General features: G+C 40.5%; 1 protein-coding gene across 1 annotated transcript in view; it reads left to right on the plus strand.

The window, feature by feature from the left end:
* The window catches only part of LOC146651510 (nck-associated protein 5-like), a 90,614-nt gene that overhangs the window by 39,087 nt on the left and 31,810 nt on the right, over positions 1-19,717 (plus strand). Inside the window, exons 5-7 of the mRNA XM_085384522.1 lie at positions 910-978; positions 3,320-3,358; positions 4,951-5,070. Of these exons, the coding sequence (XP_085240648.1) occupies positions 910-978; positions 3,320-3,358; positions 4,951-5,070 (228 nt within the window). The remainder of the gene's footprint in view (positions 1-909; positions 979-3,319; positions 3,359-4,950; positions 5,071-19,717) is intronic.

Here is a 19,717-nt window from a genome sequence, read left to right on the forward strand (position 1 = left end):
CGTGGCTTCCTGTAGATGCTTTAACCAAACGGGGAATTTAGGCACTTGGAGCAGAAAGTCACAGATCCCTCTAACAGTCTATGTGAAGGACAAAAGGTCAATGTGACCTCAGTCCTCTTCCAAAAGAGTCGGGGGATGTCTTATTTATTAAGTTAGTCAGTTTAGACTTCAATAGAAAATGAGGGTTTAAAACATGACAAAGCTACCTAACCCACATTTAAATCTCCAAAGTTCTCATTTTAAGAGTCAAGTAAACCGTTTCCTCACGCCTGAAGCCAGTAATCAGCATCATTTCAGCTGCTGAAATACTGTGTTGTTTACCTCTGCCTGCTGCACAGGGATACAGGTGGTGTTGATCTGTGTGGGGCGAGTTCTTCTTTGAACTCTGTTCATTCCTGTGATCAGCCATTTCTGTGATCTTCTGTGAACTTGTTGTTCCGAGGAGTTGCCCACAACACTAAGTGAAAACAAGCCAGCTCAGGTGGCCTGGCCTTTCAGATTTACAAGAATAATCACTTGTGTAGAAAGTCGCCCGCTGAGTTCCCAGAATGGTGTCGGGCCTGAACCTCTGTCAGTAATTGAATTATAGCTGAGGTACCTCAGGTCAGCCTCGCAGACACAGTGAGGGTCTGCAGGATTAAGTTGGGATGCCTGAAATTTAAGGCATCGTTCATTTACGACCATCTCTCTCCAGTGAAACCAACAAATCCAAGTGCTTCAGGGAGAGTACTGTCTAGATAGACAACTCACCTCCATCCAGAGAAAACAGCATCAAGACCTTTAACGTTTCTCATAGTTCTATAATTAATCACATTTTCTATCCTACATATTTTTGTTTATTTTCTTATTTATATGAGTGCGTTCAGAAATTATTAATGCAGTTTGCATGCGTGCGTTTTGTGTCTGCAGGCAGAAAACTCGGCTCTGTCGATGGAAAACGATAACCAGAGGAAGCAGTACGAACGCTGTTTGGATGAGGTGAGTGCTCCCACACTGCAGAAGATATACAGCATGTATTTACAATGAAATCACACTTTTATTTTTCATTAATAATTAAGGCTTATAATTAAGGCTTATATTTGCACTGATTTGTACCACCAAAAATGGTCATTCTCCAGTAAATGGCATTTTTAGGGTCTGAAAAATTTAGCTGGTATACAGTACCAACCTACAGTGAGTCAGTCCTCATAAAACCCTAAAAAGACTGCACATAAAAAACAGAAGTTTACACCGTTACACGTTTAGTTACGAGATCTAATGCTGGCTAGCTTGATAAGCAGGCTGCATCCATAGACTGTACTGGACTGTCCATAGACAGACAAAGTCATAAAAGACATAATGAAACTCATCTGTAATTCTTATCAGGTCTAAAAATGAAATAAAAACAACCTGAGATGAACAAAAGCACATGACATATGACACAGAGTCATTTATTGAACAGTAATCAAGCCAAAATGCAGAAGTAGGTGTATGGTAGCAGAATGCTGAGGACGACAGACATCAGCAGTGATGCCCAATCAGTTCTGCAAAGGGTTATAAGGTTCTTTCCAAACAATTTGAAGTCCATCATTCTCCAGTGAGAAGGATTGTTCATGAGTGGAAAACATCAGGACAGCTGCCAGTCTTCCTAGGACTGAACGTCCCAACTAATTTATCACCAAGGTCGGAACAATGTAACGCTCAGAGAAACTGCAAAAAACCCAAGACATCAATCTCGGACTCAGTTAGATATATGTAAACTTTAAAGGGGCCTCCCTTGGTGGAAAGCAAGTTAAGAAAAACCTCCTTGTGATTGCCCTGCGTCATCTGCAGGTTAATCAGCTTATCTGCAAGCACTGCCTGACTATCCAGTGTTTGCAGACAAGTCAGCATCTTCCAGCCAAACTGTTGCAGCTAAACCCAGCAACCTGCTAGTGATCAAAGAAATTCCAAGGAAGTTTTTCTCGCAGCACCACGTACCTGTTTGCAACCAATTTCACCTAGCAATGCCCAGCAACCACTCTCCAACCAATCAGGGGATACCATTTTTCTGAACAGGTGTGTGTGACCGAGGCCTGAGTTTGTCCTAATGCTGTGGATGCCCTGTATATACTCTGGATGCAGCTCACTGTGGTAATTTACATGTTGTTTTCACATCAACAACCTTTCCAATTCCAACCATCCAAAAGGTAAATGAATGTAGAGAGGATTATTTCTTGGAGTGTAAGATGAATTACCCCCCCCCCCCCCCCCCAAAAAAACAAACAAACAAAAAACTAAAATGTCCACACAGTGCTGTCTACTTCTCAGGACTCCGACAGTCTTGTGATTGTAGCTACAGCAGGAGACGCACAAACACACTTTGTTTATTATGAGCACTGGTGGAGTCTACAGAGGGATGCCCAGATCTTTAATTGAAGTAGACAGACAGCAGAGCTCCTGGCGATATGAAGAAGTGAGTCTCGGCGTTCAGGAGCACGGACTCTCACCTCTAACACGAGGCTGTCTAACTGCACTCCTTCCCTCTGACAGCACTTTGAAAGTCTCTCCATCTTTTCTTGCATCTCTCTCCAGCCACCACGACAGTGCCACTTTAGTTTTTTAGCAGCCTTCGCTAATGGGCTTGGTACCATGGAGATTGCTGCCCATGAGAATCTGGCTGAGGACAGATATTTCAGAGTTTCTTCTGTGGGATTAATTTCTCTGCTACCGCCACCGCTTCTGCTGCTTTTCAGTCTCATTATGCAGATGATTTTTTTTCTTTTTTTGGGGGGGGGGCATTGAGATGGTTTCCTGTCATCATCTGAATGAGCTGAGGCAAGGCGTTTTGATAGAGAGATGAAAGAGGTGGAGGGAAATAATTTTGTGGCCCACATACAAAAGAATCAAAACATACTTATTATTCCAGTGCCAAGATATATTGTATGCCTCCACTTCAGAAATCAAAATAAGCAGGAAAGAAAGCGTTTCAGATTAGTCTTCTTCTTCTTTTTTTAAAAATCAATCCATACAACTGAGCTGAACTTTTTCTTCTTCCTGCAGAAATTCACACAGAATACAGAATGAAAAAGTTAGGACATCAACATTAACCATGTGTATATTTTCTGTGGTCAGACATGCAGTAACCGCGGGCAACAGCTGTGTGGTTTCAACGAGCCCGACTCTGATGCAACGCTATGTCAGTTTGTCCTCACGGCACCGTCCACGCCTCTAAATCCTCATTTTTGAACTTTATTCTCGGTCGTTTTACAATCTCTTTGCATCTCAAAGTCACAAAGTTCAACTCTTAAAATAATGACCAAACTTTTTTAAACACATTGTTCCTTCTCGTCTCTTTCAGGTGGCTAATCAGGTGGTCCAGGCTCTTCTCACGCAAAAGGTTTGTACATTGTCGGAGCATTACGGCTACCGTAGTCAGGAGCCTCACGGAGTAATCCGAGACCAAACTCCGCTTCAGGTCCCAAAGTCAAACAAACACTGCGGCATCACTGAGAGTTAAAAACGATCTAAATTCTTTCATCTTTAATAAAATGATCAGTGTGACTGCTTTACCAGGTGTAACAATTAAGTTGTACATCCAGGCATCCATGAAAACAAAATTTATTAGAGTTAGAAGTTAGCAGGAAGTTAGCTCGCTAGTTTCCACCTAATCATGATATACCATGTTCTGACTGAGAGATTTCTGGAAAAATTCAAACGTACAGCTCTGCTATCACTTCCAACATAAATGAAGAGAGAAAACTAAACAGAAGTGACGTTTGTAGTGTTACTGAAGTTAGGCTAACTGGTATATAATTATGTGCTCTGTGATCGCTAGCGACACAGCTATGTGTTTATGTTTGCATAACATAAACACAGTGAAGCTGTAGGATGAACGCTAACTTTTTTCTACTCGATAAAAGTTCAGTCAGGAGAACAACTGAGATAATCCATCAATAATACGAGGTTAGTCATTAATATACTGCAACGACACGGGAATAGAGCATCTGTGAGAGAATTCAACATTAAAGAATGAATGATACGGAATTGGAGGAAGCAAGAAGAATGAGTTGAGTAAAGTTTGACTTATCTGACTGTTTTGTTTCGCTTAATGCGCCTTATGTATGAAAACAGACCCGTTCATTGACAGTGCACCTTATAAACCGGTGAGCCTTGTGGTCCAAAAAATACGGTAAATTACACCAGGACCATTTCAGAAGCAGTCTTTTTTGAAAATGTACTCCATTCCTGCTCTGTGCAGCTCTACACAGGCTCCTTAAAAAACAGAACCAGCACTATTTTAAGCAATGACAACCTGAGCTCTGTTTCTGGGTCTCTGCGGCACTGAAATACTGTCTTGAGTGGACACGATTCGATTGAGCACCCGCAGTGGAGTCAGAAAGAGACACAGCCACGCCCAGGGTATTCTCAGGCAGGCTGCACGCTGTATGCTCTGTTTATTATGACTGGATATGTAAAGCGCTTTGGGGTCCTTAGGGACTAGTAAAGCGCTATACAAATACAGGCCATTTACCATTTACCATTTATCATCAAATATTCTCATTTTCTCTTTCCCTGGTCTCGTTCCTGGACCCACTCTGTGGCGAAATCCTGTAAACAACCCTGGCAGAAGTACCCTGTCATGACCAACAATGCTATACACAGAAAGTCTGATATTTAAGTAACATATGAAGGGTTTTGCTGTAAGTTTATGTGAAGAATGGTCACAGCGGCTGTGAGAAATTGACTATAGTTTATAAGTATACTTCATGCGGTATCATGGGGGTTTCGCCACCTTAGCCCCCCTCTTAAGTCACACCTCTGTAGGTCCTCCTTTCCAGGTTGCTCATGTTTTCGAGCACCATCATGTGCATCTTTAGTTGAATACACCGTCGTTCCCTGTGGCTGCTAAATTAGCATCTGATTTACGTGTATGTCTCTGAAGTGCCACCGTCAGTCGCCGTCATCTGTCCATTTTGTATTTGTTTCCAGGACCTCAAAGAGGAGTGTGTGAAGCTGCGGACCCGTGTGTTTGACTTGGAGCAACAAAACCGCATACTGAGCGTGCTGTTTCAACAACGTGTCAAAATGTCCACGACTCCCGTCTCCCAGGTAGGAGCTCACGGCGCCGCGGATACAAACACAAACTGACAGAGCTAGCATGCTCCAAGGCTGTTTGAATTTTACATGAGCAGCGCTCCACTTCTAAAGGTTACTAACTTTCTGCGAGGACCACAAAGACAGAGAAACCCGCCCTGGATGTGTTCAAATGAACTCACAGAGAGGTACAGCGGGTTTACAGCTGGATTTATATCCTTCTTTCTGTCCTAATTAGTGTCGTTTTTGTCACGGCTTCATGCTCGAGTGCACTGTACGTCCTCAAACAAGGATTACCGGCCCTTACCCTTCTCTTCTTTTATGCTAATTATGCCAGACTTTAGCCTAATAGTGAGGCAGACCTCTCACACAGCTGTGGCAGGAAAGTAGTGGTGCAGAAATGGGAGACAGAGGCGAGCATGTTTTTCTAATTGGAAAACTCCTGAGGTTAAAACCTTAGCTTTTTTTTTTTTTTTCCATTTTTTCAGTTAGCTGTGATGACAGTTGATTGCTCAGTTTGTTGACCTCCATCGCCAGCTGTACTGTATAACTTCAAAGATGCACATAAACTTCTTTCATGTCGAAAATGACTAAAATCTTAAGGTCTTGCAGTGATAGACCCAAAGAGAATCATAGCATGACTGTTTTAGCTTGTTAGCTTTTAGCAGTTAGCTTTTATCAGCAGGTTTTCATCTTCTGCACAGCTTTTAAAAATTAACACAATAAGCCAGCAACACATGAACACAGAGGGGTTAAAGGGCAACTATTGGTCTTACTTTCTTTAGGTAGTCTCTAATTTTACTCCAACTGAATTCTAATATTACTTTTTGTCACCTGGAGGCATTAACCAGCGACTTAAGCTAATACATTAGCCTAGATAAGGCGGGGAACACGAGGATCACAGCAATCCCAAAATTGAATTCTGTATCAAAAAAACAAAACTGAAGTTATAGCAGCACAGTAAAGTTCAATAGTTTGGTAATAAATGAAAGAGTTAACCCTGACAGGAAGCCTTTTGACTAACAACCCCTGCCTCACCCGGCCAATTAAAAGTGCCACCTGCATCGGGACAGTTGGGTGGGCGACACTAATGTGAACATTTTGCTAATAACAGTTTCAAATAATCTGGACATGAAAGCGGGTTAGAAGTCACATTATCAATCACAGATGCCAGTAACAGCCAAGCTCAGGCTTGTTATTTTGTCAGTTTCTTATTAATAATTGAGGTGATTCAGCTAACAGAGACTGTTTGTCCAGAAGGTTTTAAATCATATGGTTTGGCGTAAGTCAGGGTTGAGAAATCCAATCTTAATTAAAACAGACTAGAATGAAGTCATTTATCAGCTTTTGGTACTCATCTTTGGTATTATCTCAGCATCAGAAACATTAAATAATCTTAAAAACTATTTTAAGACTTTTAAGACCTTTTAATGTCTCATTTGTTGCTGTTATATCTTCCAAACAAAAGCATTTACAGATACAGGCCCAGAATGTTGTCAGCTGTTAGTTTCATGCTGTCTGAAACATGAAACAAAGCTTTGTAGGAAGCCTAGTTATTGCACCAGCAAAAATCTTTGGAAAGAAGCTTTGGTTGAGACAGAATAAGACAAAAGGCAAGACTATGCCGAGACAAACACCGATGAAATTGGAGGCAAGCTGCAAAAGTCAAAAGAAAATTAAAAGCATTTAAAGTAGTTATGGGAACATTAGTAACTGTCTGTCTTCATTTGTTATTTATTGACTAAATTTATTCTTAATTGCTCTTATTACACCTATCAGTGAGTGAAGCTTTAACTAACAAACTGCACAAACAGTTTTTTTCTTTCCCAGAAACAGTGACAGGCTTCCCCATACACACTGCAGAGGGCTAAAAGGAAAGTGAGGCTTAAATGAGATCATTTTCAGCATTTAGAAATAAAGCAGCTCATTAGAAACCCGAACAGATGTGAAGCTGAGTGCAGAACATTCCTTTTTAAACACTTCTTTACATCTCAGGTCAGCTAACATGACAGCAATAATAAAGTTTCTTCATCTGAAAAAAATCAAAATATTATCTTTTTCATTTTTGTGATGTTTATTTTGATTGAAAAGCATCAAAGGTTTAAAAAAATGATACATTTGTGCGATCCAGAGTAATTCTCATTATCGAAGTCATCAACCTCAATTCAGAACAGCCGAGTCAAAAATATTTTGCTTTCTAACTGCAGTGGAGATCATAGCCTACATGTTTTTAGCATGACTTTAAAAGTTCAAAAAAGCTCATAATGCAATGTACATAATTATAGATTTATGTGTTACAGATATAAAATTAAACAAAAATAAAATAAAGGTATTAATGCCGTGTTTAAGTTCACTCTGCACAGACCTGTTAATAATTCAGTTTCAAATATCCAATCATTTGTTTTCCTAGTTTGAAGTTCAGAGAGTTGCTGTAATAAAGTTTGAAGCTGATATGAATAAAAAGTTTAAAAGTTTATGTTGCAAAAGAAAATATTTTTCTAAATCAGGATTTTATGAGAATAAAAATTAAAATTACAGGAAAAGTTTCCTTCTTGGGATTCATGCTAGCTTATGTTAGCTTAAATTGTGCAAAAACCACGTTTCCATACATATTAACTGCAGAGCAGAGTTAAATCTCCCCGAAGGTAAGAAATGGATTAGCTGGTGTGGAGGAGGGTTGCAGAGTGGCTTGCAGGTGTGCAGCTGTTGCAGTATTCTGGGCTCGGGTCTGTGGCTTATCGAATCTAGCATTAGGGTCAGTCATGACGCTGAGGGCACGTCATGGAAGCGATGGTCCCCTGTGTAGTTTAATTTTACTTTTCATGCAGCTGTGTCGGCTCCACAGGTGTCTGTGTTTTTTATTAGATGTGAGTAATCATGCTGACAGGAGCCACATGTCTACTCTTCTCAGTGCCAAGTAATAATGAGTCTGAGTGCTGTTCTCTGATGGGCTGACTCATCTGCAACTGATCAAAGTCACGGTCGGCTGTGTCACACTTTCCAAACAGTTATATCAAGTTAGATTTAATCACTCAGCATGAATAAAATCTCTAACTAATTAAAATCTCCTAAACTCTGATTTAATGGCAATTTGAGTGTTGAGAAACTGAACAGCCAACGATAGCACATGTTCTGCTAGACGAGTTCAGCTGGTCTGCACAGCAGAGATGTGTTGCAGTGGAAAGAAACAAAAAATAACAGATTCATGAAGTTTCTCTGCTGTTCTGAGGTCAGCTGATGATTCTCCCATAAATAATTGACATTTTTTTTGATGGACAGGTGCTTCTGTTTGTATTTCGAACTGACTGCTGAATGCAGAGATGGCAGAGCACGGTTTGTTACCCTTTATTTGAGCCCTGAATTCAAACAGGTTTTAGCTCTGCTGATAGAAACGCGTTATTAGCGTGCGCTGAGGATCTCTCGCTGTCACTGTACCAGCAGGAACGCTCGTGCTCATTGAAGCCAACTACAAACACATGACAAGTGTGCTGTACTGCTGAATACCTGCTCTGCAAATCACTGTGCAGCGGGCTACTACACCACACACTTTGATTAATTCTAGAAGGCTGCAGCGATGCCGTTCTCAGCTTTTTGGGGTATTCCTTCACTTCTTTCAGTTTTGATTTAGCATTCATTGAACAGAAAACTCTCAAAAATGTGTAATTTGTTTGCAGATTTGATAAAATATTTGTTGTGTTTTGTGGATTGACGCTTTCAGTCAATCCACAAAACACGCACTTCCTTCAAAGATAAAAGTAAGACTACTTAATATACTTCATTTTTTGAGCAAGATCCCTTTGATTTTGTGTGATGCCACCACATGTCTTTTATAGATTTTGTATCTAGCCATTTTCCTTCATCTGAATTATTTCATTTCTATTTTGCATCTTCATGTTTTTCTTTCTTTTTAACTTTATTTTATTCAGCCTTTTCATTTTCATCTAGCCTGTAAGCTTTCTACTTTCACCTGCTTTTCAAAGCACTTTATAAATTCTTTTTAAACAACCCTTTATTATTATTTAAACTGATACCGCTTTTCCTGTGCGCACAAAACTCATTCCTGTGGAAAAATGTGCACATGGACATGAATTTTTTCGTTTTCCAGACTTTAAATCTGATTTCTACCAGCAAGAAAAATATTTGCACCCAAAATTCTGATTTTAAGTAATCTTATTACATACCAATCACATTTTCTTTAATGATTCGTTTTTTGAATGAACAAAACTTGGATTTTATATAATTCAGATGCATTTTATTCAGAATTATTGCTTCATTGCAAATTGTTTGGATTCCTCCATCAGCTGACGGGGGGCTCATCCTAACGAGCGTGGGTGTGGTGAATGGATGTGGATAATTAATGGATCCTGACCATGCTGACCTCTTACTGCACATGCAGCTCAACACTGTCTTAAACATTTGCACAACATCTGTATTCATTGTATTTCTTATTAATTTACTGGCTCCATACTGTAAACGTTGCTGGTTCAATACCAGCAGGAGACACAAATCCCCTACGGTGTTATGTCAGAAAGGGTGTCTGTTGTACAAATCTGCCAAATCATACATGTGGAGCTACCTGCTGTGGTGATCTTGTATTTATTTCATTAAGCTAACTTGTTTTTGATGTTTTGGCTGCTGGAAAGCAGTTAATTTTCCCACTTTTGGGATAAATAAAGTCTTTCTTTTTATATCTAATAGCGACAGGAGACAGGAAGGTGGGGGGAGAGAGTGGAGATGATGAACAGCAAACGGCCTGAGGGGGAAACAAACCCAGCTGTGTGCTTTTCTGTTAGTTGTGTCTCTCAGTCATACTCTCAGGCTGAGCAGCATTAGGGGTCTGTCCTGAGACCCTGACCAGAGGCATGCCCTGACTGGTATTTGGACCCTCAATCTGCAGTAACTAATATAACTACTATACCATGCAGCTGCTGAGGGGTATTAAAACTTTAACACCTGGAAAAACGAGCAGATTCCAGCCCAAGAAGCCTTAAACTGCCAGGTCTCTGGAAATCATACATATCGTGCCCGGACGTGAGAGACGAACTTCTTTCATTTTCTCCTCCAAGTCTCAAAATTATTCTGCATCATTATGTGAAATTAGATCAAACATTTACAGGAAATTTGCACATTTCACAGTATGTTATATTAAACATACTAGGAAAGTCTTTTGGTTACTGAAGCCAGACAGAAGAACAAAATTAGAGCAAAAAACAAACACAACCGATTAAAGCAAGTTACAAACCAAACTCAGTGACCCAGTAAGGGTCAGGGTTATAAAAGCCTTCTATACTTAGAACATCCAAACTTCACAAACTTTGTGTGAGACTTTATTTGGCTAAAGAAAATCCTAACTGTACCCTCAGAGAGGTCGCTGGTGACCTGGTCGATGTTGAGGTTAAAGGGGTGAAATCTGAGTGTGTGGGGCAGAGGCGTGACTGACAGCGACAGCATGCTTTTCTACCTGCTGGGTACTGAAATAGTGCTTTGGATTGGTCTTGAACAGACTTGCAGAGGAATTTAAGCCAGAGCAAAACTCCTTGAATCCTAATGACGTGAGTTTCTGAGCCTCATGCTGTAGTCGTTACGCAGAAAGCAGGGAGGAAGTTTCAAAAGGTCTTTTTGGATTATCAGAGATCGCAGCATAATTCCTCCCCTCTGACAAACATTGGGGTCAGGGGACCAGTCTGCTGTCACAGACTGAACTGGTAATTAGCAAAAACATATTTCTTCAATTTCCTTCAAGGAAATTTTACAGGAAGGTCCAACAATTCCCACTCCAGGCTGTTAAGCAAGCTGCGAGCTCAGCAGAGTTGGACACGCCGTCCTTCATCTTTAACCTTTTCGTTAAAGGTCAGACTGGCAGAAGAAGCGTCTGCATCTCTGCAGAGATGCTCAGCTGCTTGTGCTGGAAAGAAGTACTGTACCTACAGACTTTTTCCTCTCATTAAACCCGACTTCTTGTTAATTTGGCTGCTCGTTTTGTGTTTGCGTGTGAAGTTTATTGAGTTGAGTTTGTTTCTCGAGCTTCTCTTATCAGAGGATCGACTGTTTGACCTGCAGTCTGTCTCTCCATCCTCCGCCATTTTCAGCCGAATTTCCACTGATTAAACTCTCTTTCCTCACATTAATCACTCAGCTAAATACTTATTAGATCATTCTCGGTCCAGAAAATAAACTTTACTGTCATCTGTTTGTCAGTGTGGATGTTGAATCCCAAACTTTTGTGCTTTGGATGATTTTTTTTTTTTTTTTTTTTTGTGGCAGAAAAAAGTTCAGAATATTAATAACCCAACATTGCTGGCAGCATGACAAAAAAAAACTTTTATGTGCCAAATGCCAAGCCTTTAATTTACTAATGCAGCATTCCCAGTAATCCAGGAGGCTACATTAGTAGTGTAAGATAATTATCTCACACCGCCCGAAGCTTGAATATTAACCGCAGTTGTTATATTTATCTCCAGTAAAGTCACAAACAAAAGTTTTGAGAACAAGACTTGCATTTTAAATGATTGATTCAAACTTTGTGTCTGTCGTCATCTGGAGAAAAGTTACTGATGAGACCTCCCACTGTGCAGCTAAGCAACAAACTTTTTTTTGTACTTCTGACTTACTGAAGAATTCACTGAAGGTGGAGAGTTTGCATCTCAGTCGTGGTAAAGAAAATGCTTACTTAAAATCATAAAGACAGATACAGAGTAGATGCTTTCCAACCATTTTCTACTGCTCATCCAAGCTTTTCCCCACTCACCTTCTCCAGCTCTATGACGAGAAACCAAACCAGCTCAGAGACATAACCTCTTCCTTGTGTTGTTGCTCTGCCCCAGGCTCTCTTGGTGGAAAACCCCAAAACACCTCACCTGGGAGGTGCTCAGAGTCCTAGTGCTCTTTCTATCGCAACTGACTAATGGAGTAGCAGCTCTACTCTGTGGCAACATCCACCTGTTTCTGTCTCCCACAGCTCAGGGCCATAGGTCAGGATGGGGTCAAAGATTAACCTTTACCTCCATCCTCGCCCTCTTCACCACCATAGCCTGGTATCAATCCATCTGACATTCTTTGACTCCACTCACGTCCCACTCCTTCAGCTTATGCCCAGTTTCGGGGATTGTCCCTTTTCTGCGCCACGTGGAGGTGCCCAAGCTCATCCTGCTCATCCGGTGTGAGCTGGAGGTTGTCACTGGCTGAATTCAAGAGAAACTACACCAGCTGCAGAAAGCTAGAGACGAGACAAAAGACTTACTGACTGACTTATTGCCGGTAACATGAACCAAGGTGTCGCTACAGGAATGAAAGAGCCCTCAAGTAGGATGACTCAATAATAATGAGGATAAAGGTTTAGATGGTTTGGAGATGTCTCATTTAGAAAGATAGATACTTTATTGACTCCATGGGTGAAAATTCTTGTGTTACAGCAGCATGAAAAAGAGTAAAAAAACTGACCGATTAGATTTTTTTACCAGGAGGAGCTGAACAGGTGGCACGTCTGCACTTGTACACCTTAAAACACCTAAACACCTAAAATCTATACTAAATAAGACCTCTCTACTCAAATCATGCACGAACTGTTCACAGGCAGTTTAGTTTGTGTCCATCCTTCTTCTGCTACAAGAATGAAAACGTGTCCAGAAAGTGCAGCTTTGCAGTGGCTGCCATCTGTGATTTGATCTTCTACAGCACTGATTATGTGGGTTAAAGTTTTGAAACCCAAAATGCTCTCCAACTCAGTTTTTCTCTGCAGTGACGCTTTTCTGTAGACGTGACACTTTCATTTAGTTCTTGCAGTGCCATAAGGGTGACATTTACCCAAAATTAGTCTACTGACATATTTATATTTGATATATAAGCTAGTGGGAATGATTTTAAACACCCTCATAGTTCCTAACCATCTCTGTGGTGCACAGTCGGTGGCATCAGACACAAATATTTCATGTTCATTATTATTTTGGGTCCCGTCTTTCTTTGTCATCACCTGGTGTGGTGATGAGCTCGGGCAGCAGAGGACCGGTGTGATTACAGCAACAAAAGATCACGGCCTTCGTACTTCCACAAAGTGGGAGCAAAGAGGCCAAAACCCATTAGCCCCTGCACTCTGATCCAGCTGCAGAGAGCCCTTGAAAAAAATGAAATGTGTCATTTCATTGTCCCCATAGCGGAGGGACAATCAGCGATGTGGAGAAGGTAATGTGGAGGGCTCTGATATTGGAGACATGACACTCTGGCTGTGTATCAATTTGTCGGGTAACACAGGGGTAATTATGTATGAATTATTGAAATGGAAAATTTGTTTTTGACTGCGAGTTGTGCTTGTTAGGTTCCGTAATCACTACGACAGCACACCTGTTCCCCGTCAGGTTGACTGACTCCGAGTGAGGTAACAGCAACGCCGCTCACAGCTCAGGAGATAACAAGCGAGAGACAAAACAAATCGTTTTTTTCTCTAGCTGTTAGTCTGCTGTGCCTTTTACTGCAGGACCACTAGAGCCAAAGGAGAACAAAGAAGGAGATGCATAAATAAGAAAAACATTTCCATGTTCACAGGTACCTGCTCTGATTTATATTGTCCTTGTTCATACATTTATTTTTAAGATGATCACCCCTGTAGAGATGATTTCTACTGCAGGAACTATCAGGTGGGACTTTCAGGATCCTTATTGAGGGATAAAGAAGTCCTGAGAGATCCTTCAAAAGCTCATTGGTGTGGCTGCTTAAACTAAGAGATGACCAATTGTATAAACTCAGCAAGCTACCAGAAGCAAGATGGAAAAAAGTCTGAAAAGGAACAATGAGGTTATTCAGGCTCTTTTGGGGATTTTTTATGCTGCTGATGAGGTCTCAAGAGATTTAGAGTCTTAGAAAGAGCACAAGGGAGAGTGAGAGGCGAAAACAACCAGAATTTATATTTCAGTCAACAACTCTCATCTCATTTAATCCAATTATTATTATTCATTCAGAAACACACTTTTATTACACTTGCCAACAACTACAACACTCAGGTGCGTCCGCCTCCCCTGCAGCGGCACCGCAGACCACGCCCCACCACAATACTTATAGCAGCAGATCCAGATTATCAAGTGTTTTCCAACATAAAGGTCGTCTCACTGGGCCAAATTGAATCCCTGCCAGCCCACGGCATCCACTGTGGTATGTCTTGACATAACCACGTGAAGTCCCACAGCCAACAAACACGTCAGTCACAAAGTTGAAACAGGAGTGGGTGACAAAACACCACTGTACAGGTGAAGGGGAGTGCTTTAACTTTGTAACTTTATCTGCATGAAAAGAAAAAAACACGAGCTTTATAGTGAAAATTATCTTATTTTGATAATCGCTCATTACCAAAAATCATGACTGATTTTAAGACTTGATTAATCACCCAGTCTTAGTGGTTGATTACTTTAGGCTTTTATTTCATTACTTGTTTCTGCAGTGTTTGATACAAAGTGTTTGCTGGACTTTCACCCAGGCAACTGGAGTTTGAGTCCTATGTGGCCGTTTGTAGGCTCGTTTACTGTTGTTTGAGTGTTTCGCATCGGTAACTTCCTCCTGTGCGTGCCCAACCTCAGTGAAATAAACACACAACCTGGGTTCTGTAGTCAAAATTTCCCTTTAAAAAGTGCAGTCAGTAATTTTTTTTAGGTTATTTAATTTTATGTAGTACTCATAAATATACACAGATTAGTGTGTAGTCATGTTGACCAGCATTCTCATAAACTGGGTGGGAAGGAAATCACCATCACAGCTAATCGCATTTTACGTGCGTGGCTAGAAACTGGCCACGACCCTCCCATCCCCAGACAGCTGAAAAGAGCCTTAAACAACAGCTGCAGCTGGTACATTATTTCGGCTAATGTTAGGTTCAAGAGTCCTAAAAATCAAACAGTTTCATTATATTCTCACATTGTATAAGAGGTTATTACTAAGTGTCAGAGCCCAGCAAAGTTATATTCACTTTAGACAATTTCACTAAGAGCAGCTAACAGAAGCTAACAGCTGCAAATATAGCAGCACTTACCAACAGAAACGTTCTTCTCTGACTCTTTGGCCACGTCTCACTCCTTTACAACCTCTTCCAGAGTAAATAAAGGTGCACACTTCTCACCCGGCATTGACAGCTGAGTTAAACAGTTGATTACACCAATTCACTTTACACAGACAGAGAGAAGCTCCAGATCCAGTCAAAAAATCTGCAATTTACTGAGATCTAAATTTTACACACTGTAATTTTTAAAATAATTTTCCATTTTAGTTGATGTTCAGCTGGTTAATCTCACACATGTGCAGTAGTCCCTATAGTAGCCCTATAGTATGCTTAAGGACCACTATGACATGCGGGTACACGCTGCCAGTGCCTTCTTTTCTTCTAGGATCTGGCCATGACACCTCTGGCTGTTTTTTATTAAACAGTTGGACTGTTTACAACAGCATCCTTGCCTACAGTTGACTCTGTGCCAGAGAGCCATCACCGTTAAAAGTCTCACTGCTCTGTCACAGGGTCGTCTGTCTCCGTGTTATTACACTTCAGCCGCCGAGCGATACTCGAGAGAGACGGTGATGCGAGGTTGTTTAAACAGTGGCAGGTGTTTCTTTCCTCAGATCAACTTCCTGGTAGAGCTGCAGTGACAGATAAAGGCAAATACATAATAAAGTCAAATTTATTTGACCCTTTGAAGGGCTTCAAACAGCATTTGATTTTGCAGTTCTGTGAAGTCATATAACAAAGTCCAATTTATTTTTGAAGTGCTGGAAAATGCATGTAGATTTACAAGACAGGTGCGATCTACAACACAAACAACAGCTTTTCTCAGTAACCTCTTTTGCATACGGTTCACAAGCACAGATTTTCTGCTTCTAACAAAGCTCAGAAAGCTGAACTGGAAATTTGCAGTCATGTAAATCAGTGTTAACTTTCTTTAATCAGCATTTTTTTTTAACATAAATATTAACGATATTAAATATTAAAGTGCGGCAGCACACCTATATGGAAAACTGAAACTAATAAATGTATATAAATATTAATAATAAGAAGAAATAAGAAAAGAGACTTCTGTTTTCGTGGAAGACCAGGAAGCAGGACAGAACATTATCAGAAAAGAGAGAAGTACGACCTGAATTGTGTGACTGAGCCCATGAAGCCATCAGGAAACTGTTTCCACAGGTCAGCACAGAGAACCTGAAGTGTTTTTGCAACCAGAAGAGGCACCCCCTGGTGGCCATTGAAAAGAATTCCAGTTTAAGGCACTTAGGCATCTCTGTGTTAAAACACTCAAGTTTACAGCAGAAATACTCATGTCTACTGTCTGCTACACCAAACAGTTTTAGCATCTAGCTGTCTACTAAGTTTAAATCTGAATCTTTGATCTGGACCTCTCCAAGGTGTTTGTGATGCTGGAGCTTTTAAGAGCACTTTCTAATGCAATTCTATGACAAACAATCTAACCTGCTATTAATCTGTTACTTTGCACAGATTAGCAGTTATCCAAGTCTGTGCTATGGACCTGTACACTTTGTGGGTGCAGCTTTCTAATCACGTATGCCTGCATTAGCTGATAACTTAGCACTTCGCTTCGCTTGAAAGAAATATCAACTTATATTGAGACATGAAAATGCAGAGTCCATGTTATTTATACACTCACCGGTAGGAGCACAGATGAACCAGTAAATCACCAGATTCAACCTTCAGGCTGAGCTCCGACTTCACTACAGCAACAAATACAAAAGTTAACAAATACAGAATCAATTTAAAGCAGAAATATAATTTTTACATTTTAAATAAAGGTTATTTTGATATCTGCGGTGCACTTGATATCATATTTGTTCATTACCATTTATTTACCAGGCCATTTCATTATTGTTTTATTTCACAGTTTTATTTCGACAGCTTTGGTCCTCCATACACTTCACTACCTACAGTACAGTCAGTTTGCCTTGGTTTTTTTCTGTCGTTTCACTCCTGCTGACACTAAAATGAGCTGCATCTTTTGAGCCCAGCAGGCAAAACTCAGCAGCAGTGAAGACCTGAAGGTGAGACAACAAAGAAAAAACAGCGAGCTATGAATGAGGGAGAAGTATTAACAATTGGAAGCCTTGTAGATGAGGAGGTGGATGAGACAGTGGTTTGAATGAGGCTCGATCAGAGAGGATGGAAGCTGTTTTTAAGAGACCCGAGCGCAGAAAGCTGGTCTGAGGAGCGGCTGAATGAGTGTAACCTTGCTTTGGGCAGCTTTGAGAGATGCATGGACGAATTCTGATGAGACTGTGAAATTGAAAGTGAACTTAAGAGTCCATGGAAGCTTAAGTACATTGTCCTTGTGTCTGAATGGTCTGCTGATCAGCGGGCTGGTTCAGCAGCAGTGAAAATGGCTTAATTGCAAATTACCACTTCAGTGCCTCGGGCATGTCATGATTTTCACACTTTAGGTTTTAAATAGACAGCAAATGTAAAACAAGGAAGGGGAAATGGAAGAATTAGGATCCACATATCCAGTCCAATGGAAAACCACCAATACATTGATCCTGCTGTATTGTGTGTATCCACAAATTCCTCTGGATAACCTGATGTTCATTCGCATTCAAGTACACTCTCCTGCTGTTGGAAAACCCACAGACTGTAAATAAAAGATAGATGTAGCCACAGTCACTTTACTTTTGGGTTTTTTGAGCCAGAAGTGACAATCAGGTGTATCTTCTTCAAGTTAAACCTATGGCTGAGATATAACACTTAGACATGAGTGCCAACTCTCACTTTTGAACAACAGAAACAACCACACTTCTTAACTGTTGTTAAAGAATCATTTACATAGACTGTATATACAAGATGGACGAACGCTCCAAAAGGCTCTAACAACAAAAACAATCTGAGGGGAAGTCAAGCAGACAGCTAAATTATACAAACTTTTATCCCCATGCAGAGTGAGTGGGTGGGCTTATATGGTGCATTTATTTAGAGGTCGCCACAGTGGATCATTGGCCTCTATCTCCTATCGCCTCCTCTGTCACAGCAACCCTCTGCATGTTCTCCTTCACTACATCCATGAACTTCTTTTGTGGTTTCCCTCTTCTCCTCCTGCCTGATTCTGGCCCCAGAATAATTCCTGGAACTGCTGCTCCCAGTGCAAACCAGTATAGATCCTAAGATATATACTGGTATTGGTCTGCTAACAGTACCACTCAATGTTTAAAGAATAAAGACGAACACGTGTTTGCTTTTAGGGCAAAACTAAAGAAGTCACCAGATCACCGGATTTGTCAGTATCTTCTTATTTTTATCAGGTTTTCTTGTAGCTCTAACATTTATTATTCTTTTATGTCAGATTTTTGTTACTGCAAAGATGCCCGAGGCTGTAAACATGCTTGTTTCTGCTGTAAAGTTGAATATTTTAACATGGGACTCTATGTGGACTGATTCCCTACTGGACCCTCAAGTGGTCATTAGAAGAACTGCAGTTTCTGGCCATATACAGTAGGTGCAGTGGACGTCTTCAACCTTCCCTGTGATGCTCACAATGACCCATGGCTGCAATGCTGGTTCATTCAGTCTTTGAGAGTGCAGTACCTGAAAACCACACAGACAAAGTTAATTTAAAGACAAAAACTCTAATGACCCAAGGCCGACACAAATGTGTTTTATCTACTTTCAAATCCATTTATCATAAATGTAACAAATAAAGTGTATAGAAATTTAGCACATACATGTAATTTTTAATCTTTTTATGTATCCATCTATAGAACGCTGCATGTTATATTCTAAATCTGCCTCTTTTTCTTTTTCAGAAACCCGCCCGCAAAAAATGAACCTAAAGTATGTAAGGCAAGGATGTAATCACTTTCAACAGGGAGAAAGCATAAAGTTCGACTTTAAGTGACAATTATGAATCACTTAATATGAAAAGGAGATTCTGCAGGGCATTAACCAATGTTTAAAACTAAAATAGAATATATTTTGAGTTACACGGGACATAAACAAGGAAGCAAGGTGTATAATTAGGATTATTTATAATAAATATGAATTAATTAGTGCAATTTCTTTAACCATAGAGAATGACTTAATCCTTCAGGACAATGTCACATCAGTGCACTGAACTCACTATGTTATCCATCTAACAGAGCCTCCATATGTTCTCACTGTAATTTCCCCCTCATGATTGAATTTATGCTAGCACTAATCTGAATGTTCGGGGGAAAATCAAACGCATTTTACCTACGGTACTCAAGCTGACTTACCTTTGTTTGAATGACGGCAAATTCACAATGTGGAGGCTTAAAAATAGCTAAATCTTGTATCCATCCTTGGTGAATTGGATGTGTGCCTCCAAACATTTATAATTGCGAAATTGTTTCGCCGTGTATGTGCTGACTCCACAGACAAGGTACGAGAATATATCAGGCTAAATCAATAGCGGTTGGTCTTCAGGGTTTCTACTCCACTGCCGTATTTCATACGGGTCAACATTTCCAATGCACGCTATTTTTTGCAAGTAAAGTCTCTTTGCATCCGGACGCAATCTGTCTCTATAACATCCTTTTCTTTTGAGCTGCTTTTAAGTTTGATTCGTAGCAATCTTCCTTCCAACACATAGTGTTTGTTTTGATTCGTGGCCTGCTAAAATGGTGCTGCGCTCCCACAATGCATTGCAGCGTGACGTCAACTCCAAAGCCCTAATGG

Source organism: Rhamphochromis longiceps, linkage group LG16, assembly GCF_057381845.1.
Source record: "Rhamphochromis longiceps isolate RC_006_pf linkage group LG16, R_longiceps_female_GT1.1, whole genome shotgun sequence".
In the NCBI taxonomy this organism is placed as follows: Eukaryota; Metazoa; Chordata; class Actinopteri; order Cichliformes; family Cichlidae; genus Rhamphochromis; species Rhamphochromis longiceps.